The 23,754-nt window shown below is 41.4% G+C and overlaps 2 protein-coding genes across 2 annotated transcripts; one reads left to right on the top strand and one right to left on the bottom strand.

Annotated features, from left to right (window-relative positions):
- Positions 1-347: 347 nt before the first annotated feature.
- On the bottom strand, positions 348-1,500 carry LOC146643089 (pro-opiomelanocortin-like). Its single transcript, XM_085395651.1, has 2 exons — positions 1,384-1,500; positions 348-881 (listed from the first exon to the last, which is right to left on the bottom strand). The coding sequence occupies exons 1-2, from the start codon at positions 1,498-1,500 to the stop codon at positions 348-350; spliced, it is 651 nt and encodes a 216-aa protein (XP_085251777.1).
- A 17,331-nt stretch (positions 1,501-18,831) lies between these two features.
- On the top strand, positions 18,832-23,171 carry LOC146643088 (angiopoietin-4-like). Its single transcript, XM_085396534.1, has 6 exons — positions 18,832-19,467; positions 20,537-20,771; positions 20,855-20,989; positions 21,093-21,309; positions 22,373-22,568; positions 22,697-23,171. The coding sequence occupies exons 1-6, from the start codon at positions 18,835-18,837 to the stop codon at positions 22,841-22,843; spliced, it is 1,563 nt and encodes a 520-aa protein (XP_085252660.1). The 5' UTR covers positions 18,832-18,834; the 3' UTR covers positions 22,844-23,171.
- Positions 23,172-23,754: the final 583 nt, after the last annotated feature.

Genomic DNA, 23,754 nt, shown 5'->3' with positions numbered 1-23,754 from the left:
TTCCCTTTGTTCTTTTCTCTCCTCGTTGGTTATTCAGCTCAAACAAATGGAAAGCAGCCCCAACGTTGTTTTGTACAGAAAGGCTGATTGGATCTGGTAATATTTGGTGGTTACCGTGTTTTGAATCAAAATATCCAAAAACTTGGAAAACTGGGGTATTCAAATAATTTCATATTTCCTGCTCATGGACGTATTACATCATGCGGCACTCATGGATTAATAACCCTGTCATAATGTGGCAATGACAAAAACACATCTTGTATTTAGTCACAGGACTTGTTTGCAGTTGTGAATAAAACTTTTCTGTCTGCTCGTCTTCTCGCCATCCCTCCCTCTGTTCTCCCTCCTCACTGCTCCCTCTTCTCCTCCTGGGCTTCTTTGTTGATGACGTTTTTGAAGAGCGTGATCAGCGGCCTCTGGCTGCGCTCGTCCCAGCTCTTCATGAACCCGCCGTAACGCTTGCTTGCCGGCAGGCCGCCCCAGCGAAAGTGCTTCATCTTGTACATTTCATCTTTTTTCTCATGGCTGTCATCTGGCACCTCCTCCTGGCCCCCCTCTGCTAACTTCCCCTCGTTATCGTCCATCGTCATCATCTCACCAGCGAGCTCCCGCTTTTTCATCTCACCGGGGAAAAGCTCCGCCGACTCCTCCTCCAGACCATTGGTGGTATAGATTTTAATCGGGCGGCGTTTTCGCCCAACAGGCTTCCCCCAGCGGAAATGCTCCATGGAGTAGGAGCGTTTGGCCTGAGGAGAGGAGAAGAAGGGCGGAGGGAAAGGTAAAAGAGAAAGAGGGCCCGATGGGGGAGGAGGCTGCAGGTGGGCATCACCAGGGATGATGGGCTTCTCGTTGTTTTCATAGTGGCAAAGCTGAATACACTCCTGCAGGACAAAACGTGCAAACCATCAAAGGCTATCATCTGACCAAATTTTAGATGATAACGTTTTCCCATAATTCCCTTTGCTCCAATCTCAAATGATGGGAGTTCAGGCGTCCCAGGCTGAAAACCCACCCATGCTGAGTCTACCAGTGAAACCCAGTAAATGACTTCACAGTGACTCATCTCATATATACAGTCCATCATGATGCTGCATCAAATTAATGATTTGTTTGTGGCCTTGAATTTATGGTCTTCTGTCCCTCGTTTTCTGTCATTTCTATAACATTTTACATCAAGACGTCAGTTATCGATCAGAAACGCTGAATGGTGGAATCACCTCTGTAATTCTACTTCAGCAGCACTGACAAATCTGTCTGTATGCAACCTTGGGCCCTTAAAATCATCTGTGCACGGTAAACTTCTCACTTCTCACTATTTATCCTCAGCTCTTCTTGGCCTGCAGTTTCACAGCTTTGGTTCAGCCTCAGTGTGTGTGCGTTTACCATCATGCTCCTCTCTGAGTTGACCTCCTGACAGACGGGATGGTCCCAGCATTGACTTTCAGCTCCTCTGGCCACGTCCACTACTATTACAGACACCAATAGCAACACAGGACACATTCTCTGTGCATCTGCTGTTGAAATACACAGTACAAGACAACCACAGTTACAGTCAGGTTAAGTTCATCCTGGCTTTAAATCAGTGTCTTCTTCCAAAATGCACTCTGATAAGATAAGATAAGATAAGATAAGATAAGATAAGATAAGATAAGATAAGATAAGATAAGATAAGATAAGATAAGATAAGATCATTCTAATTAAACAATAGGTTAGGTTAAGAGGTCAAAAGGTAAGACATTTATAGTGCAAAAATCAAATCATTCTCAAATTTCTTTTGATACATTCACCAATCTTCTAGTTTCTAAACTCTACAGAGTTATATATATATATATATATATATATAGTCCCATATTTCCACAGGGAGACAGAATGAAAACACACATGAACAAAATTTCACATGACAGAAGTAAGAAGTAAATGTCAAACAATGGAATGAAAATGTGAATCAGGCATAAAATAATTTTTTAAATGACACATTTTGTTCATGTTGTCTTCTATCAAAAGCTTGCGACATGTCTCATTGCACTGCTGTATTTATGCATTCCTAAACATTACATTTATACCAATCAAACAGCAGAGAAACCACTTTTTCACTTTTTTATGTTAAGTTAATGCATTTTTTAAAATAAAATAAAAAATTAAGAAATTATGCAACAGAGTAACAAAGTACAATTCTCTCAAACATTCACATCACTGTAAAATGCTGAAATTTTTAATATAAAATTATCTTCATTACATATAAACAATCTGTTCTGTTGCTTTTGCTTTAGCTGTTATATCTTAGAATATTAAAATAAATAAAAGACTATAAAGTAAATAAATAACAACACATAATGAAGACACTCACCACCTGCCCTCTGACTCTCTGTCTGATGCAGTTTGTTGTTTAGCAGTGAAACAGATTTCTGCTGTTCTGTTCCTCTGATGCACTGACTGATTTTATAGTCTGTCACCAAAGCACAAACATACCAATGATGACGTTCTTACTTCCTCCCATCGCTCGACCCCTCCAAACAGGGACACTCATCGTTCTTTCGCTCAAGCTCGCAGGGCTAAACTTTCTTGGAAAAGCAGTCGGATATTATTTATATATTTTTTAAATGTCTGACAGGTCACATCTGTATGCTGTTAAAATCCCACAGAAATATCTCTGAATCTCTCACAACTAACAGGTTTGTCTGTGATTGCTGAAAAAAATATATGTTTATTTAAAAGCCTGATTTATGGACTTTTAAAAGACTTGGGGACTTTTGTGGACATTTTTGTTTTCTTCTTTAATGAAGCTGTAAAACGTCCTTTTGTTGGGTTGTGTGCATATTAAAATAACTAGTTTTTAATATTTTAATTGTAACATCTTGCATCCTCTGTAAGAACTTCATAGTCAGCGTTTGGCTTTGTGGGTCAGTCATGTTTGACAAAAACAACCATCAGATGTACTGAAGTCCTGTGTTGACACTCGTGATGTTCAGACCACGAAGCCTGTCCTGACTCTGCTTCAAAGTTACTTCCCCACAGTAAACACGTTGCCTTATTCACGCTTCATCCGCCTTCCACAATCTTTATATCCGTTCCTGCATGATGCAATATTGATCAGCATAGAGGTTAACTTAGTGGCGCACAGAACTGCACAGCAAAAACAGTCTACACCTCTCTCCCTCTGTGAAGCTGTGCACGAGGTGTCTCCAGTGTGATTGTGTGTTCATTTGCAAGTGTAGCTGCAGCTTGTGATGGATTGACCCAGAGCAGAGGATTCAGTCACACTGCTATTCCAACCAATCACACCGCCACCCCCCTGTAGGATTTGCAGTGAACTTGTTCGTTCTGAAGGAGTCTGAAGAGTGTGTCATGTTCCTGGTCTTTTGACCCAGCGTTTTGAGTTTTCGTTCATTTGGATGTTATGTTTTAGTTCTTTAGGGTAGCTAAGTTCATTTGTTTATTAGTTTCTCTTTGTGTTTTCTACCCCTGTATTTAAGTTTCCCTCTCCCTGTTTCATGCTGCTTATGTTGTCAAGTTTATATTGTCTTATCTGCGTCTCATGTTTCCTGTTTTATTCTGAAGGTCTGTGTTCTATGTCAGTGTAGTCAGCTTTGCTTCCTTTGTCTCGTTATGTCAGAATAGTGTCAGCTGTTTCCCCATGTGTTTCCACTTCCCCTAATCACCCTTGTGTGTATTTAGTCTGTGTGTTTCTGTTCATTCTTTGTCAGGTCGTCTGTTGTTCCACGTCATGTCTCCAGGATTTTCCATGTTTAGGTTTTTTGCACCGTTCAAGGTTTTGTTCTTTGCCTTTTGTGTTTATCATTTTGTTTTCCCAGTTTAGTTCTAGCTAAGTTGTTTCTTGTGTGCATCTGCCTTTTGTTTTTGTACTTTATCAGCCGTATTAAACGGCTCGCTTATTGTTAATACTCAAGCTTTGGTCCAAGTTCCTTCATGTCTGCACTTTGGGTCCACTCTTCACAATACATGCAGTCTGCCTCTGCCAGACTGTGACAGAGTGAGAAATGGTCTGATTGGCTAACGTTAGATGGAGGGACTCTTTCTTTTTTTTTTTCTCCTTGTTTTGTTTTGTTTTGTTTACTTGTTTCTTGGAGTAATGTGGTTATTATTTTTGACACTGATGTTTGTTTGTGGGTTTCCTCTTACTGCTGTATTATTATTTATTTGTTACATTTATTTATTATTAAGCTCATATATATTTTTATCTGGGATACTTGTTTTGCAAGCTAGTCATAAGTCATATGCAGTTAAGCAGATGTGCTGTTGGACGGTTATTGTTTAGGTATTGTTGTATAAATCTCTTTATCATCACACCAGCTGGTTATTTTAATTACTTACTATATAATGTTGATATTAATATTTGCATCCAAAGTAGAAAGTAACATAGTTAAATTTAGTACAAATACATTGGACCTGTGAGCATACTCATCGTAGTATTAAAATGTGTTTATAATGTGTTCATGTTATGACATCAGACCAGCAGAAAACTGATAATGAGCTGTTTCCATCTGTGCCTGTTTGTACGTTTTCAATGGCACTTCTCTAATTATCAGTTTGTAAGACTACACAAAAATTACCAGGAAAATTTTAATGAAATTTGCTGCAGGAATGGAGCATCTGCAAAAGAAGAATCCATTAAATGTCTTTCTTTATTTTAAAAAGCAACGAGCAATGGCCTCGGTAGACGATTCGCTCCCGAGTGGCCGTCTCCTTTTAGACTGTTATCGACAGATTTGTGTGCAGTGCCCATCAGACAAACAGACTTGATGTTCTCAGACTATAAAGTCAGAAAAATCAGTGAAGATAAATACACCGTGGCAAATCCCCACACTGCTGACGCTGATGTTGTTGTGTTGTAAATATCTGCAGCATATTAGCCGATTAGCACCGGACTGACATGTTCAAACAAAGAGGAAGAGGAGGGTCAAATGTGTGAGTAAGAGTTTGGACTTCTACACAAACATTCACATCTTTTTGTTGTCTGAGTCCACAATGTATGACTACAAAGGTAAAGTTTTGATTAAGTCTCAGGTGATTTAACTAATTCTATTGTAATGATGACCCTGATGGAGACGGGTGCTGGTAATACCATGGGAAAGGTGAAGGAACCATGGCTTTAACCTCCTTACCTTCCTCCGCTTCTCCCAAAAACTCTTTATGAATACTGAGCTCTGACATTTATCACCTTTACATTTTAACATCCTTCAAGTCACCAGAGACTCATTTAAAGTTAGGGTTTGGCTTGCACCCACACCTTACTTTAAGTATTTAGATACATAAAACATTTCACTACAACTCTAAATAAATATGAGGGAGTTCATTTGAAAGATAACATCTATTTTCTGAAAACTAGACTAGTTAACTTGCAGCTAAGAATTCAGTTAGACAACACTTTGTCTTTATCTTTGATTTGAGTTGGACTCACGTGGTCTTAAGTCCTGAGAGCAAGCTACCTGCAGGGGGAACCGTAGGGGTTCTGGTTTTGGATCCAGATGTTTCATTTTGTGCCTGTTTAACATCCCGGTCTTCTATTTGGTTCTTAGTTTTGTTATTGTTGAAACTTATTTAGTTACGTTTCTGCTGTTAGTATCCTGTTTAAGGCTTAATCTGTTTACCATCTGAGTCTTCTCCTTGTGTCACATTGTGTCAAATCTGTATGTTAGTCTGTCATATCAGTTTACTCACTTCCTGCTTTATTTTGATAGTCATCTGTCTTTGCTTTCATGTTTTACTTTTCTTCTGTTGCTTGTTATTCTGATTTAGTTCAGTTCTGTCCCCGAGGTGTCTCCTTTCTGCTCCAATCACCCTTCTGTATATATTAGCTGAGTGTCCCCTTGTGCTTTGTGCCTCTTATTTCCCAGGAGGGTCCTTGAACTTGCATTTATTGTCCTGCCCTGTTTGATTTTGATTTTTAATTTTCATTTGTTTGTTTGTTTTTTGTTTTATCAAGTGAGTTCAACATTAGTCCACATCCTGCATTCCACACAAACACCATTTGACCACAGACCGTGGCAGTCTGATTCCTGGCTTCAAAAGCAGGTTTGTAGTCTAAACGACAGAAACTGAAATCATTAATAAATGTTTGTGTAAACAGCCTCTAGCATTGTGAGTGATGGTATCACTAATTCCAGGAAATGTTGCATGTTTCATTACAGTTTTTCTGAATTGCTAAAACACATTTCCTAAAATCTCATCTCTTTGTCCCAAAACACTAAACACAAACTGTAAAATTCAAGCTACACACACAAAACCTTCAACTTGTCTTGCAAAACCAAACATTTGACCCAAAACTACTTTAACTTTTATCAAAATCAACCACTACTGTCAAAAGCCACACAAAACCAGCCAATGTGCAAACAGAAATAAATACAAAACGCTGTGGGATAGCTGGAAAATAATCATCATCTATTCATTCATTTATTCTTGCACTCACATTTTAACAAAAAAAACTGCAATAAAAAAGTTACATATACATAAAAATATATATATTTTTACAGCATATTCAGATAATTTAATCTGCCTCAGCATCTCTGTGCTGGGTCAGGCCACACGACTTCATCCACATCATATGTTATGGTCTCCCTTGCGATGCAACAAGGAAAGCATCCTTTAGCATGCCCAATCCAGCCCTGGCAAGATTCCCATCTCACCATGCTCCATTCATTGCTTGAAGTAGATTTTCCTTTGTGTGAGGGTTTCGTCGTATACAGTGGGGCAAAAAAGTATTTAGTCAGCCACCGACTGTGCAAGTTCCCCCACCTAAAATGATGACAGAGGTCAGTAATTTGCACCAGAGGTACACTTCAACTGTGAGAGACAGAATGTGAAAAAAAATCCATGAATCCACATGGTAGGATTTGTAAAGAATTTATTGGTAAATCAGGGTGGAAAATAAGTATTTGGTCAATAACAAAAATACAACTCAATACTTTGTAACATAACCTTTGTTGGCAATAACAGAGGTCAAACGTTTACTATAGGTCTTTACCAGGTTTGCACACACAGTAGCTGGTATTTTGGCCCATTCCTCCATGCAGATCTTCTCGAGAGCAGTGATGTTTTGGGGCTGTCGCCGAGCAACACGGACTTTCAACTCCCGCCACAGATTTTCTATGGGGTTGAGGTCTGGAGACTGGCTAGGCCACTCCAGGACTTTCAAATGCTTCTTACGGAGCCACTCCTTTATTGCCCGGGCGGTGTGTTTTGGATCATTGTCATGTTGGAAGACCCAGCCTCGTTTCATCTTCAAAGTTCTCACTGATGGAAGGAGGTTTTGGCTCAAAATCTCACGATACATGGCCCCATTCATTCTGTCCTTAACACGGATCAGTCGTCCTGTCCCCTTGGCAGAAAAACAGCCCCATAGCATGATGTTTCCACCCCCATGCTTCACAGTAGGTATGGTGTTCTTGGGATGCAACTCAGTATTCTTCTTCCTCCAAACACGACGAGTTGAGTTTATACCAAAAAGTTCTACTTTGGTTTCATCTGACCACATGACATTCTCCCAATCCTCTGCTGTATCATCCATGTGCTCTCTGGCAAACTTCAGACGGGCCTGGACATGCACTGGCTTCAGCAGCGGAACACGTCTGGCACTGCGGGATTTGATTCCCTGTCGTTTTAGTGTGTTACTGATGGTGACCTTTGTTACTTTGGTCCCAGCTCTCTGCAGGTCATTCACCAGGTCCCCCCGTGTGGTTCTGGGATCTTTGCTCACCGTTCTCATGATCATTTTGACCCCACGGGATGAGATCTTGCGTGGAGCCCCAGATCGAGGGAGATTATCAGTGGTCTTGTATGTCTTCCATTTTCTGATGATTGCTCCCACAGTTGATTTTTTCACACCAAGCTGCTTGCCTATTGTAGATTCACTCTTCCCAGTCTGGTGCAGGTCTACAATGCTTTTCCTGGTGTCCTTCAAAAGCTCTTTGGTCTTGGCCATGGCGGAGTTTGGAGTCTGACTGTTTGAGGCTGTGGACAGGTGTCTTTTATACAGATGATGAGTTCAAACAGGTGCCATTCATACAGGTAACGAGTGGGGGACAGAAAAGCTTCTTACAGAAGACGTTACAGGTCTGTGAGAGCCAGAGATTTTCCTTGTTCGAGGTGACCAAATACTTATTTTCCACCCTGATTTACGAATAAATTCTTTACAAATCCTACCATGTGAATTCATGGATTTTTTTTTCACATTCTGTCTCTCACAGTTGAAGTGTACCTCTGGTGCAAATTACTGACCTCTGTCATCATTTTAAGTGGGGGAACTTGCACAATCGGTGGCTGACTAAATACTGTTTTGCCCCACTGTACTTTCCATCTCCATGCTGAGAAAAACTCCTTGATAGGGTTCAAAAGGGAGAGTATGGTGGAAGAAACAGATTGATAAAAATGCTCATTGTGAAACCAGTTGCATATTCTTGGACCTCGGTGAAAGCTCACGTTGTCTCAAATGATATGGGAAGCTCTGCCTGCTCGCGATCTCTACTCGAGCAAAGCATCCCGTAGACCCTCCGGGGATGTTGCTATAAGTTCGGTGTTGTACGGCCCAACAGTAACAGACTGTGGAGAACCCCATAGCTGCTGATGGCACCACAGATAGGTACGTTTCCACCACGCTGACCAGGCAGTTCAATAATGGCACGCTGACCTATGACATTGCAACCTTTTCTTCTCCTTTTTGCTAGATTCAACATGTATGTTGTCTTCTGTAATCCACTGCTGTATTTCATGCAGTCGAACTGCATTATTCTGACGGACCATATCCACAATAAGTGTCTCCTGGTGTTGTGAGCGCGTGCGTGTTCTTCCACCCTCATGTGGCCGTCTTTCAGTTCTAAACAAAATACTATTTAGTTACAAGTATATTTGTATGCATAGCACATGTATACATCATATTATTCATTTACAGAACTAAAGTTAGTTTGTTGTGTACAGAGAATCTTTGAGCTTGACTCAATGGTTAGGCCTCATGAATACATCTCCGTGGATGAAGCTGTATTCAATCGAGCAAAAAGCAGAAGAGGTTGCAACATGTGTTTTCAATTTTGAGTGGTAGTGTGTTAATGATGAAAACAGTGTTAATTGTGTTTAACTTCTGTTGCCTGTGTGCACCATTCTGGGTACAAGTGCACCACACCGCTGAATGTGTTTTGTGTTTGAGAATGTGTTTAGAGTTTTGGTAAACGGGAGATTCAGATTTGCAAATGGTGTCCTCACCAGATGAATAGTGTTTAAGATTTTGGCAACTGTGAGGTTGATTTGACGAAAGAGTTTTCATAGTTGACAGATTAGTTTTTACAATGGGATTTAGTGTTTTAGCAATTCAGAAAAACTGTAAATCACACCACCCTCTAGTGGTTGCATGAATCATCCCAGAGGGAACGCCAGTCGTTTAGTGTGGGGAGGATGTCCAGGTGGATGAAGGGTAGAAAAAACCTCAACAAAAAAAAGAAAAAGAAAAGAAAAAACCTCAACACTAAACATCCAAAAGCAACTGTTGGTACTAATTAAATGTATACATTTTTTGTGTTTTTACTCACCATACTGCACTCTAACTCAGCACTTCAGCTGCTGTCATGACAGACGGAATAGCGTCACATTTATCAAAAATCATACAATATTTTGCTCATCTCTTCCTGTGCTAACCAAGTAGTTTCTGTATCTCTATGCAGCAATTAACAGTTAGTGAAAGCAAAGGAAGCACCACCCACACACCAACACCACCTGTTCTGAAGTGTTTGCTTATGGTTTGCTTAAGGCATCAACATCAAAGGAGCTTTTGTTCTCCCGTGATAACCCCTTACTCACAGTATTATCATAATACAACAGAGTTTTTAATCTTATCACTTGCAGCATGTCACATTATTTCAAATAACTTTTGTGTTGAAAGCAATTTAAGCATAAATCAAAGCTCTGAAAGTCAAACATAAATCTAAAGTCCGTTTTGAGAGCACCGTGACACCGGTGCTTTTTTCCAGTTCTTTCAGTTTCTCTAATGGAACAAACGGAGCAGCTTGTGGAGGTAAACGGTAAACAGAAACCCATTAAAGGCGGAAACAGCCTTGAACATTCAGTCCATTAAAAACTCTCAAGTATTCTTGGGGATAAAACGAAGAGCTAATGGTCTGATGGAAAAAGTAGTCAGTTGGACTCAAATTGAAGATAGTGACAGTATTAAAAAAGCCGGAAACTTCCAGTTGTTATATTCTGCGTGTGTGTGTGTGTGTGTGTGTGTGTGTGTGTGTGTGTGTGTGTGTGTGTGTGTGAGAGAGAGACGACACTCAACAAAGACAATAAATATACTGAAATTGGACAGTTTTAGAGATCTGGAATTAATATTCACAGTAACAGCATTAGCAGAAAGACAGTCTTATAAATTATCAGGTAGTTTTATCATAATGTTAACATTTAAAAATGAAGCACAGCTGAATCTGACAGCTGAGTGAGTTTTAGAGGTATTTCAGATTGCTGTTACAATTACATCCATCTGTAGCCTGTAGCAGCAACTCATTTGTGTCTCCATAGTGTGGTGATGTTTGCTTAACAACTGAAAGATCCCTTGTCCTGTCGCAGGAGGAAACACGAATCACTTTGAGGTGCCCAGAGTACAAAAAAATTCCAGTTGGTCAAAATCCCACAAGGTTTCAGATTTGTTTGATATTTAAACACATCAGTTCTTTAAATTATAAATTTTCTCAATAATATTTGTCACGTTTGCGTTATCGGTGGCTGAAAAAGCTTCACCTAAAATCAAAGATTTATACTGAATAGGGGACAAAATAAGTTCTGATCGGTAAAAGCACAAAAAAATTAATACACTTAAAGCAAAGAGTTAAAACACACAAAGTCCTCTTTAGTTTACTGTAATGCAATTACTGTAACTTGTTGTCACATTACTCTAATCCCATTATATGTAATCTATTACTTTCCAGGCCACTGGCTGCCAATCTCATTAGAGGATTATAAGGATACGATGTCATACCCGGTGCTGAACAAACAGACACACATGCTGCTTCCTGGCTGTCCTGACACTTTTCCATTCAGCTGAATTCAGCACTGCGACATGGCAGCAGGTAGGAGAGTAGTTTTCATCTTAAATATAAAATGATCTGTAGTCAGCTCAGCAGGTTTAATCGTTTGGTGTACTGCTGTTACACTTTTATTACACATTATCTCAAACTTATCAGGTTTTCTTAGGAGGATTAGTTTTACCTGATTTAAATCTAAGAAAATCACTGCAAAAACCTGTTGAGGACAGACACTCAGAGTCGGCACTCATTCAGTTTTATTGTCAAAGCTACAAGATTCATTGTTCAGCGCAGTATGTTAATGAGTTTTCATCAACTTTTACTCCTCCTTTACAGTTTGACCATCTTCGGCACTGCAGCACTAATACAAGTTTTTTGTCTCTGATCTTTATATTTCCTACTTTATAAATAAAGCTAAACTTGTTTCTTATGCTACATAATTCAGTTTAGTATTTCTCTCATCTAGCTGACAACAGCTAACAGAAGTACCTGGTTTAGGTAAAGGGTGGAGCCTGGGTGAAGCATACAGACTGCATACATGAGGCCCACTTGACCACTTGTGCATTATCTGCACTATTCCTATAGGAGGTCATTATATAGGTTATATTAAAAAAGTTTGCAGATTGAGGCTATTTAACGTCTGCTCTGTTTGTGTTGGGGAATAACAACAAAAGGTCAGATTGTAGTTGTTGTGTGGAAAAGGCAACACTCTCAACTTGCCCCAAGACGTGTGCTTACATATACCTGGTACATTAAATGATATATGAGAATGTTTTTAGGCCAAAGTCCACCCATGTTTTAGGTGTAAAGGCTGCAGGAAGAGGCCTGCTGAAGGTAAAACATTCAAAATTAAACAAGCATCGTCATCTAGATGGAAAAAGCCTTTTTAAATTCTGAATATCCACCAAGCCTTCTCTCCGTTGTCCCACACACCATCAAACCATTTAACTCCTCGCTGGAGGGGAGAGGGAGGGGACACGGGGGGGAAAGAGGGCGGGAACAACTGAGCTGTAGTGCCTTTTTCACTGTGCAATATTTATGAGATTTTAAAATATCCAACAGTGCAATAGACACACAATAGTTGAAATGTGTAATTCCCTTGTATTCTTATTCCTGTTTTCGTTTCAACTTTGTTTTATTAATTTCAACAATGACATACAAAGTTAGCAACAGCTAAGTCCATCTTGATTTCAGAACAGTGGTATGTCCATTATACCCTCCAACCCCCCAACCCAAATTCTCCCCCTACCAGGTCTACAATAGACAAAGCACTGCAGAAAACCAGTTTCTGCCCACACACACACACACACACACACACACACACACACACACACACACACACACACACACAAACCCCCCCCCCAAAAAAACAAAAAAAACAAAAAAAAAAACCAACACCTCAGGACCCATACACATAACAAGCATAACCCCCAAAAAACAACAACAACCACAACTCCCCCCCCCCTCCCCCCGCCCCGTAACCAAACAGACAAACAAAAACAAACAAAACAAAAACAGAGAAAACAAATAACAGAGAAAGGACCAAGCAAAACAAAAGGAAAAACAAATAGATAAGGTATAAATAAGATTAAAAAACAAAAACAAAAAAAAACATTATAATGTAGCTTCGCTCAGTTCACTGCAGACTCAGGAAGTAAAGTAATAGTGTCGACCAGCAAGAGAAATGATTTCCAGATTTTATTAAATTCCCTAATAGAACCTTTTAGAGAGAATCTAAGTTTTTCCAGCTTTAAGTTAAAGAGTACATCTCTCACCCAATGGTCATGAGTTGGGGGGTGGGGAAGCTTCCACTTCAACAGAATAAGCCTCCGGGCCAGTAAAGTGGTAAAGGCTAGGGCCTGTTTGAGGGGACCAGATAAGTTCAAGTCAGGAGGAATGCCAAAAATTGCAGAGAGTGGGTTAGGAAGGACAGTCTGGCCATATGCTTGGCTAAGTGTGTCGAATATATTCCTCCAAAATGCACTCAGTTTCGAACATGACCAAAACATGTGGACATGGTTGGCAGGCGATAGTCCACATCTGCTACAGGCATCACTGATGGTTGGATAGATTTTAGATAATTTTGCGTTTGTATAGTGTACTTTATAGACCACCTTACACTGAATCAAAGCATGACGAGCACAAATTGAAGACGAGTGAATCAATTTCAAAGCACGATCCCACTGCTGTTCTGGCAGGGTTGTCTGAAGCTCTTCCTCCCATCTCAACTTAATATGAGAAATGGATTTGGGGACCAAAACATCTAGTATTTTATACAAGGTTGATATCAGTCTGTTTTGATGAGGGTTCGTCTGCAGGATGATATCCAGATTTGTTTCTGGAGGCCGATTGGGAAAGTGAGGGAACTGCGTTTTTACAAAATTTCTAGCCTGAAGATAGCGAAAAAAGTTGGAGTTAGGCAGGTCGTATTTGGACGATAGGTCAGCAAAAGATAGAAAGGTGTCCTGACTATACAAGTCCTTAACAGTCCTAAGTCCGTTATCTTTCCAACTACTAAAGGCCGCATCAGTGTTTGAAGGTGCAAAATTAAAATTTTTTGATAAAGGTGTTAGCAAAGACGGTCCAAGTAGCCCGAAGTATTTTCTGAACTGTCGCCAAATAGTTACTGTTTCCTTAGCTATTAGATTATCCCCAACAAGGGTTGGAGAAAAAGGGAGTGATGAGCTGAGTATTGATGATAATGAGTAACAGCTAGATGCAGTTTCCATTTGTACCCAGGCTGTTACAGGGGGGTCGTTATGAACCCATTGTAAAAGTTTTTGTATGTTAGCTGCCCAATAGTAGTGTCTAAAATTGGGCAAACCAAGACCACCATCACTTTTAGAGGACTGAAGAATAGACTTGCAAATTCTAGCTTGTTTCCCTCCCCATATGAAATGTAACAGAATCTTTTCTAACTTGTCAAAAAATGCCTTGGTAAGAAAAATCGGGACATGTTGAAAAAGATACAAGAATTTTGGGAGGACACTCATCTTTATCAGGTTAACTCTCCCTGCCACTGACAATGGTAGAGAAGTCCAACGGTCACAATCTTTCCCAACATTTTCTAGTAGGGATAGAAAATTCTCCCTCATCATTTTATGTATAGAAGAGGAAATAAAAACCCCCAAATATCTAAATCCGGTTTCTGTCCACTTAAAAGGCACTATTGAGTGGGGAAGAGCTCTGGCCAGGGAATTAAGGGGTTGCAACTCACTTTTTTGATAATTGACCTTATATCCTGACAGTGTACCATATTGGTCCAGTATGTCAAAAAGCACCGGGAATGAGTTTAGAGGGTCAGAAATGTACAGGAGCAAGTCATCTGCATAAAGGGAGAGTTTGTGAGTCACACCGAACCTTGTAATGCCTTTAAATCTATCCTCTGAACGCAGCCATATTGCAAGAGGCTCGATAGCAATGGCGAATAGGAGGGGTGAGAGAGGGCACCCTTGCCTAGTGCCCCTCTCAAGTGGAAAAGGCAAAGACAAGTTGTTGTTAGTACGAATACAGGTGGATGGCGAGGAATATAGTAGCTTAACCCAGAGAATAAAATCAGCCCCCAAGCCAAACCTATCCATCACCTCATAGAGGAAGCTCCACTCGACGCGGTCGAAAGCTTTCTCCGCGTCAAGAGATACCACAACCTCTGGAATTGAGTTGCACGATGTATGGATAATATTCAAGAGGCGTCTTGAATTGTCATATGAGTGCCTGCCGGCCATAAACCCCGTCTGGTCAAAGGCGATAATTTGTGACAGAACACGTTGTAGCCTAAGTGCGAGGATTTTAGATAGTATTTTAAAATCAATATTTAAAAGAGAAATTGGTCTGTAACTACTGCACAACAAGGGATCCTTATCCTTTTTCAAGATTAAACAAATAGTAGCTTCGGACAAAGTCTTGGGTAATTGACATTTTGAAAAGGCTTCATTATACATATCTTTCAACAACGGTGCCATAAGATCAGAATTGACTTTATAGTATTCTGCAGAGTAACCGTCAGGGCCCGGCGATTTACCTGTGTTTAAGAATTTAATGGCTTCTTGTACCTCTACTACAGTGATAGGTCCCCCTAATCCTTTCGTCAGATCTCTATCTATTCTTGGAAAATGTATATTTTGGAGAGTTTCTTCTGATAGAGGGGGAGAACTTGAAGTGTACAGATTGGAATAGAAACTTACAAATACTTCATTAATTCCCTCTGGGTCCGATATTATGTCACCAGCAGCAGACTTGACCTTTGGGATTAGCTTAGAGGTTGCTTCGGCACGGGCTTGATAAGCCAGAAGTTTCCCTGCCTTGTCGCCAGATTCAAAAAAGCGTTGCTTAGTCTTAATTAATTGAACCATAGCTGTTGCGGTGGTGGTTAAATTAAGACTGGCTTGAACTTTCACACGTTCTGTATAGAGGTTGGGATCTGGGTTTGATGCATATCTGCCATCTAGATCTTTGATCTTATTCAATAAACTGGACGTGTAAGTTAACTCTTTCTTCTTTAAATTTGACACAAATCCTATAAGCTGGCCTCTCATGTAGGCTTTCGACGTTTCCCATAATACACCTCTTGACACTTCAGTAGAATCGTTCAACTCAAGGAAAAGTGAGAACTGTGATCTCAAAAAATGTGTGTAGTCATCCCTTATCAACAGGCTAGAGTTAAATCTCCAATGTTTAATGGGTCGAGACGGGGTCGCTAATACCACATCAAAAGAAACTGGTGAATGATCTGAAATGGCGATAGCATGATACTGACAATGGCTAATTTTACAGAGAAACCTAATATCAACAAGAAAAAAGTCTATACGTGTATATGTACGGTGGGGATGAGAGAAAAAGGAAAATGCCTTAGTAGTGGGATTCGCATGTCGCCATGGATCCACAATCCCCAGCTGAGTTTTGAAAAATTCTAGGGTTTTAGCAGATTTATTCAGGGAACAGGCCTTAGTTGACGATCTATCCAACAGAGTGTCCTGAACCAAGTTAAAATCACCTCCAATAATAAGATGATAGTTTTCCAGATTTGGAAGTGAAGAGAAAAGTTTAGCTATAAAAGAGTCGTCATCCCAGTTCGGCCCGTACACGCTAGCCAGTATCACAAGTGAGCCCTGCAAGTTTCCTGACACAAATGTGAAACGGCCATCTGGATCAGCAATAACTTTATGTTGCTCAAACAGAATATTATTACGAATAAGTATAGCTGTCCCTCTGGCCTTGGCGTTAAATTTGGAATGATATATATTGCCGATCCAGTTTCTCTTGAGTCGCCTCACTTCTCTGTTGCAGAGATGTGTCTCTTGAAGAAAAAACACATCTCCTTTAAGCTGCTGTAAATGCGCCATAACTTTGTTAACTTTGGTTGCATTCCCCACCCCTCTCACATTCCAGGAGACAATTCTAAGACCATTGATTGTGCTCGACATACCTTACTATATTCAGACAGGTCTTTGGTTTGACAAGTTGACCGTGGCCAGGGGAAAGCTGGTGTCTGTATTTGAGGTAGTAGACTGAACAGAACAGGGGGAAAAAAGAGAAAAAAAAAAAAAAAAACAGAAAAAAAAAAAGTAAATAAAATAAAATAAATAAGACACAACAACAACAACAACAACAGAAAAAACATAAAACAAGGCAATACATACATGCAGATCGAACAACATAAATTGGACCTGGATACCCCCGAAAACAAAACTTGCAACTGTCCATTGCACAGCAGGGTGTAAACATTCCCATGTGAAGACTTCGCCATCACAACTCTTATCAAATGGCTTGCTTCCCTGTGGCGGCAAGGTCTCACTATGAAAATATGCCTTGTCAATATTCTGCTAGAAAAAATTGAGGAACTAGGATGTATCTTACTATACAAAAACGGACAGAAGAAAAGCACAAAAAAGGCAGGCTGGGGTATTGTTGTCCCCCATTTGTACATGGCAGGAATCAAACTGTAGGAGAGGCAATAATAATGAAAAAATGTGTGTTTATATAAAGTAAAACAGTATATACATATATGTATACGTAGCAGACTAGCATGCCAACAGTGATATTAGAACAAAATATAAACAGGGGTATTATAAAGGAAAATGAGAGAAAAACAGAAAAAACAATGAGGTTAGAATTACTCAAACCATGCTGTCCTCTAGGTACCAAACATCAAACTAAAATGTCATGAGCCCTTCTATGGAAGTGGCAGGATCCAACCATGACCCTCAGATCAGGTTTCCAGAATGTTAGAACTCAGGGGACGGTGTAAGGCGATATAGCTCCGAGCGTCGCCTGGTGACGCCAGTCGCTTCCGATTCCCTTCGTCAGTCATAACGAACAGTTTAGCCGGGTAGCGAAGCTGAGGCTTGAGTCCAAGATCGTACAACTCCTTCATAACTCCGCGGTAAGCGGACCGTTGTTCCAGCACCTCAGGGCAATAGTCCTCGACAATATGGATGGGGGTGTCCTTATATTTCAGTTTACCCCGCATTTCCCGAGCTTTGCGCACAACGAGCTCACGGGTCTGGTAGCTATGGAAACAGACAACAACCGCTCGGGGTTTCGCGTTGGGGCCTGGTCTTGCCACCAGTGCCCGGTGGGCTCGATCCAACTCCGGGGCCGTTTTCAAAACGTCCACTCCAAATATGTCCACAAGCACCTGAGAAAAGAACACAGTCGGCCTGGGCCATTCAATATTTTCAGGAACCCCCAAGAGGCGAATATTGTTGCGGCGGCTCCTGCTTTCAACGTCGATTAGCCTAGCTCTCAGCTTCTCGTTATCCTCCGCCACCACCGCTAACTTAGCCACCACGTTCTGGAGCTCCGCGCTCGTAGTTGTGGCCATAGTTTCCAAGGCTGTAATCCGTTGGTCATGGTTGTTGAGAGTCGTTTGGATGCTGTCCAGCTTGTTTTCAAGTCGCTGAACGGATGTCTTGAATTCTGCCGAAAGCGAGGCTTTGTGCTCGTCCAGCGTGGTCTTTAGCATAGCCATGATGGCTTCATTAGCCGCAGCGAGCTCATCTCTTTTTTGCTCCTGGTTCCTGGTGTTTCTACTGGTCATCTTGGCAGATTATGACACCAGACACACAATACCACCAATACAACTCCACACTTTGTTGCGGGTAGTGAGAAATTATCAAGTAGTTGTGATAAAAGTAGAAGCCCTGCGAAGAGCGACTATTTCGACATGCCGTCTACCGGAAGTCCGGACATCTATCCGCTTCTGTGCATTCTCGACCTTCTTATTCCTGTTTATTCTATTTATCCCTATTATATACTCTGTATTTATATATATGTGTATATATGATTATTCCTGCTCACATTCTGCAACTTCTGTTGGTGCTGTGCTATTGGAAACTGAATTTCCTGGAGGAACCCACCCGAGGAATAAATAAAGTTTCATCTAATCTAAGATGCCTGTGAAATGTTATTTTGGCACAACAAAACAGAAATCTTAACAGACGAGCTGTAAGACTGATGTGAAGAAGTTCATTTGTTCCTGGATGGCTTTTGATTATGCACTGATTCAGTTCAAAACAGTGGCTCCACTCTAAACCACATTCATTGTTTTGGATCGGGTTCGCACATTCACAGAGACCTGGCTGGTGTGGCTCTGAGTTTAAAGGTCACAATACACCTTATTTTACTTTTTCTTTCAGATCTCCCACAGTTTTGGACCTAATGCCTACGTTTGGGTGAAATCTGGACCGCATCTTTCTGCGATGATGTCAGAGTCTGATCCTGACTCAGTAACTGAAACTGATTTTACCAGTAAACTGAATTTGTTTCGGATACAAGTGAACAGCCAGGAAGGAGGAGTCATTTGTTCAGAATGAAGCGGGTTGAAGTGTTAATATTTTATTTCTTACTGATTGTTTGGTGCGTCCGGCCTGTCGACAGTGACTTTCTGGTCTCAGATGTTACCCATGATGATGATGCCCACCCCAACACCCTCACAGAAACCGACGCCGATGCACCGGGCAGGAATATCCAAACAAACAGGGACATACGGGACACGAGCATGGAGACAAACTGGGACGAGCCAGATATGAGAAAGGACCACTATGAGGACGCTGACTGGCATCCTTTTACCTCCTTTACGGAAACGCTTACCGACCTGACCCCTGACGCCCCACTGGTGATACGCAATGACAACACTGGCGCTGAAGATAGCACCAACCAAACCTTCAACCAGACTATCAGCAATTCATCAGCGTCAGAGTGCGGTGAGTTCAGCAGTCAGCTGATGTCTAACGGACAATGCCGACTGACTGCAACACTTCCTCCTGTAGGAAATTCTCAAAAACGCTGCCCAGACATGTTCCGGTGTACAGACGACGTCTCCTATTGGCTCCATGAGAACGAAAACAGAAAGGAGCAGCTGGAAGAGCTGAAAGAGACGATGTCAGGGCTCCAGGAGGAGCTGAGGAACCACCGGCATCGAGTCAAGGCCCTGGAGATGCAGGTAGACTTCCTGCTGTCTACTCCACGTTCATGAGATGTCGTGTTGAACTTTGTAAAGAACAGATTTGTATTTTGAGACACGTGGGCTTAAAAAAAGAGTGTGATGTCATATCTCCAAAGCAAAGAAATAAATTCTGATTCAAGAAATTAGTTTGAGTGAAAAAAGTACAGTTAGTCTCTAGTAGTGTGATTACTTATAATTAGTGCTGAAGAAAAGAGAAAAATAAATCCTCCAAACACAGAGAAGAACAACATATGCACGATTAAAGTGAACAAAGTGAAACAGGAAACACATGTTTTAAACTTTGGAGTTTCAAAAATAAAATAAATTAAATAAAGTGAAATAAAAAAGATTTTTATCTAAATGGGTGGAGAACATTACTCATGCAGGGAAATACAACGCTCTCCTTTATCTCGCTATATCTCTCTGTCTTGACACTCACTAAGTCCTCATTAACCCTGAACGCTAACAGGATTAGCTGCAGGCCGGGGTCCTACATTATTCTCAGTCTGCCCAACCCACAATGGATCCTTACAGGCTTCTAAAACTAATAAATAATTAATTAGAACAAATAATATTATGTACCTATAAAACCAAGTTTCAACATTAAGTTCGGTCACAGAGGCATTTGGACATTACGTTTCTGCCAAACCTTCCTCCTCAGTCTAGAGCTCAGTAGCAGCTGAAGTGGTTAACTTTTTGTCTAAGGAAACATGTAGATATTAAACAGCAGTGGTCTGAGCACCGAGCCCTGTGGAACACCTGGTAGAATGAATTACTCTTTAAATTGTGTTACTGTTCATCTTAGAGATCAGCTGACCCCACTTTTATTAAGCAGAGGGCTATATTTAGTTACTGTTGTTCCCATTATAAAAACATTCACAATAAAATGATGGTACGTTGGCTTTTTATAACACACAAATGAAGCAAGCTGAAGTTGACTAAAAGGTAACTAGCTTCCTCCATCTCAGCTTCTTTTTACTTTCTATTTGCTTTTTTCAGGGATTTATTTGACTAACCTCACTATGACCACACAATAAGGTGAATCTTCTCTCATTGCACTGCTCAGGGTGAAGAAAGTGTTAACTTAAACTCAACCTTTCACCAGCGGTTGCGTTCTCTGGAGCGCCGTCACGCCGAGGCCGACACGCTGCTCCACGTGCACGCGGCGCTGCTGTACGAGCTGCAGGTGCAGCTCCGAAACCTGTCGGCAACCGCGCGCCACATGAGTCACAACACGGGCTGCAAGGTCAACGTGATCAGGACTGCGCCACCACTCGGCATGCGAGACACACTGCCGCCAGGTGCACCAGCAGCAAACACAGTGATGAATTGTGGGATATTTGATGTTTCACAGTACATTTTAACTTTGTCCGTCTCCCTTCAGATGTACAGCCCCTGTCTTTCTGTCCATCAGACTGTGCGTCTCTGTATCACAACGGTGTCCGTCGTTCTGGTGTTTACACCATTGTCCTGTCACCAGGCACCGCCCGGCCGGTCTACTGCGACATGGAGACCGAGGGTGAGACAGCTGGTGTGTTAGTTCCTGCAATACTAGTGCCAGTAATGGAAACACTCAGATACTACACACACTTTACACAATTCTATGTGTGTGTGTGCACTAGGTGGAGGCTGGACAGTGTTGCAGCGGCGCCGTGATGGGTCAGTGAGCTTCAACCGTGGATGGTCTGAGTACCGTGATGGCTTTGGCGAGCCGCGAGGTGAACACTGGCTGGGGAACCAGCACCTGCACCGGCTGTCTAACCAGGGCCACTACAGCCTCCGCATTGACCTGCAGGACTGGAGCCACGCCCACAAACATGCTCTGTACCACACTTTCAGGTAAACAGACACAATAGAAGAATGAAAGGTGGTAAATGCACAGGAACTGGACAGTTACTTACTCAGTAAGAGAGATGCTCTTAACGATGGTTAATGAAGACCTGTGGTGAAGTCTGTCTGATTTTCACTGTCTTGTTGTTTTTAAACAGGAAGTGATGAAAACTGAAGAACTGAGGGATGCTCCATGCTCAAATAATAGGGACTTGCTGATGTCACTGCAGGCTCGCCCTAAAGCAAACCTGCCTTATACTCCTTTTCGGCACTAACGAGGAGCATCACTTACAAAAAAAAGATCCTACTGTATTCAATAAGAGCGGTTTATGATTTATGGTTTGGAGTCAGCGGCACTAACAAATAGGCAGGAGGCCGAGCTGGACGTAGGAGATATGAAGATCTTAAGATTTTCACTGGGAGTGACTTGGATGGACGGGATTAGAAATAAGTTCATCAGAAGGACAGGTCATGCTGAAGGGTTGGAGAAAAAGGTTGGAGTGGTGAGACTGAGATGGTTTGAGCCTGTGCAGAGGAGGAATAGAGAATATACTGGATGTTGAATATGGAGCTGCCAGGCAGGAGGAAAGGGGAAGCGCACAGAGGAGATGCACGAGTGTAGTGTTGGAGGATACTGGGGACAGGGTGAGATGGAGGCAGGTAGTCCGCTGTGGTTACCCCTAAAGAGCAGCTGAAAGAAGATTAAACAATACATAAAACCTCAAACTGAAAGTGCATGGTAGATCTGTTCTGTTATAGATTTCTACACACCCAGACACCTTTGTGCTGCCAGAAGAGACTGCCCCCTGCTGGTTAAAGAATGAAGGTGTACGTCCGCACTGGCTTCTCTTTGCAGACCCAGAACTATATTCAGATTTACAGACTATATTCAGAGCTGCATTTAACGAAAACTGTCACATGCAATAAAAACTGAAAAGGCACTAACGTTTCCACCTTGTGGTTTTCATCTACCTTATTATAAACAGTAGTAGCTGTTTGGCACAGTACAACAGGAGTAAATCATCAGCCAACCTTGAATAGTTTTGATTTGATCATTTTCCTCTCGCTGCAGAATCGAGGATGAGGACAACCAGTACCGCCTGCATGTGTCCGGTTTCAGCGGGACAGCGGAGGATTCGTTCGGCTGGTATCATGACCTGCAGGGTTTCAGCACACCAGACACGGGCAACATCTGTGCTGAGATCAGCCACGCTGGCTGGTGGTTCCACCAGTGTTTCTATGCTAACCTCAACGGTGTCTACTACAAGGTAAGTTCTAGTCTTACAAAGTTGTTTTTCTGCCAGAAATTGTGAGAATAACAGTAAATTTGTATGAAATAAAAGAAACAATGGTTTGATGGTAAAATTAGACTGATGCTTCCACGTGTCTCCATCAGGGGGGGCACTACTCTCTGAAAGCTCAGAACTTGCTGGGGCCAGATGGCATTGTTTGGTTCTCCTGGAAGGATTCAGACTTCTACTCTCTGAAGGCGGTCACCATGATGGCACGACCACATAACTTCAGGCCACGCCTGTCACCATAGAAACACTCTCAATGACACTCAAGAATTCTGCAGCAGCAGATTTTTGAAAACATTTTTCTAGAAAGTGACTGGTGATTCTGCACAGGCTGTTTTAAAAGTCATTGGCCACTGAAATGTAAGCTAATTCAGATATTTCTTCCAAACTAACTTCACAAATAATTGCCCAATGAGCAGCACTTGAGCTGAGCAACTAAGAGCTTCCAGAAGTAACTGTACCAGAATCAATTACGTACTGGAAATATTCCCCCAAAAAATGCATCATTTCCTTCTGTATAACTTTTTGCTTTTTTTTTTTTTTAAACATAAATGATGAATAAAACTGATTATTTTTGAGCTGTTTGCAGGGATTTCTATTAATCATAAAATGCTTGCTTAAAGATTTTCTTAACCACACCAAGTGCCCTGAAATCACTTTAAATTCAAACTGACACACCACTGGACTTGAACCTGAGACGCACAGTCAACTCAGAAAGTAGTGAAAGTTCCACGTTGTTGGTTTGGGGGAATTTAAAGGATGAAGATTTCCTGAAACACGAGCAGCAGCTGGTACAGAAACCAACTGGTAACACTTGATTTCACAGCTAACATCAGTAACCCACAGGTCCACATGTTAATGAGCGTGTTCACAGGGTTCCTACAGCTTCGGGAATTTTTTCTCAAGGCCAGTTTAACAAGATCCAAGGACACGTGTGTGTGGCCATCAACGGTAACACCACAGATTTGTGGTCAGTGCGGTCACTCTCAGAGTTTGAGAACAGCTTAGGATTCAGTTTGGTTTTTTAAACATTAATGACATTTAAGGTCATACTCTCCCGATAATGACTAGAATGCCTTTCAACGCTTTAATGATCTACAAAAACTCTGCTTGTCTCAACATGTAAAAGCGAACTGTGAGCCTTTTCTATTTCGTT

The sequence above is a fragment of the Rhamphochromis longiceps genome, linkage group LG22 (genome assembly GCF_057381845.1).
Source record: "Rhamphochromis longiceps isolate RC_006_pf linkage group LG22, R_longiceps_female_GT1.1, whole genome shotgun sequence".
NCBI classification, from domain to species: Eukaryota; Metazoa; Chordata; class Actinopteri; order Cichliformes; family Cichlidae; genus Rhamphochromis; species Rhamphochromis longiceps.
The sequence above is the reverse complement of the archived record's forward strand: the minus strand, read 5'-3'. Positions and strand labels throughout refer to the sequence as shown.

Excerpts from the sequence above, each read along its gene's own strand:
- LOC146643089 (XM_085395651.1), bottom strand. The coding sequence starts at position 1,500 with ATGTGTCCTGTGTTGCTATTGGTGTCTGTAATAGTAGTGGACGTGGCC. Across the intron at positions 882-1,383 it reads ACTCAGAGAGGAGCATGATG|GAGTGTATTCAGCTTTGCCA; the intron begins GTAAACGCACAC and ends TTTGTCCTGCAG.
- LOC146643088 (XM_085396534.1), top strand. The coding sequence starts at position 18,835 with ATGAAGCGGGTTGAAGTGTTAATATTTTATTTCTTACTGATTGTTTGG. Across the intron at positions 20,990-21,092 it reads CTGCGACATGGAGACCGAGG|GTGGAGGCTGGACAGTGTTG; the intron begins GTGAGACAGCTG and ends TGTGTGCACTAG. Across the intron at positions 22,569-22,696 it reads TCAACGGTGTCTACTACAAG|GGGGGGCACTACTCTCTGAA; the intron begins GTAAGTTCTAGT and ends TGTCTCCATCAG.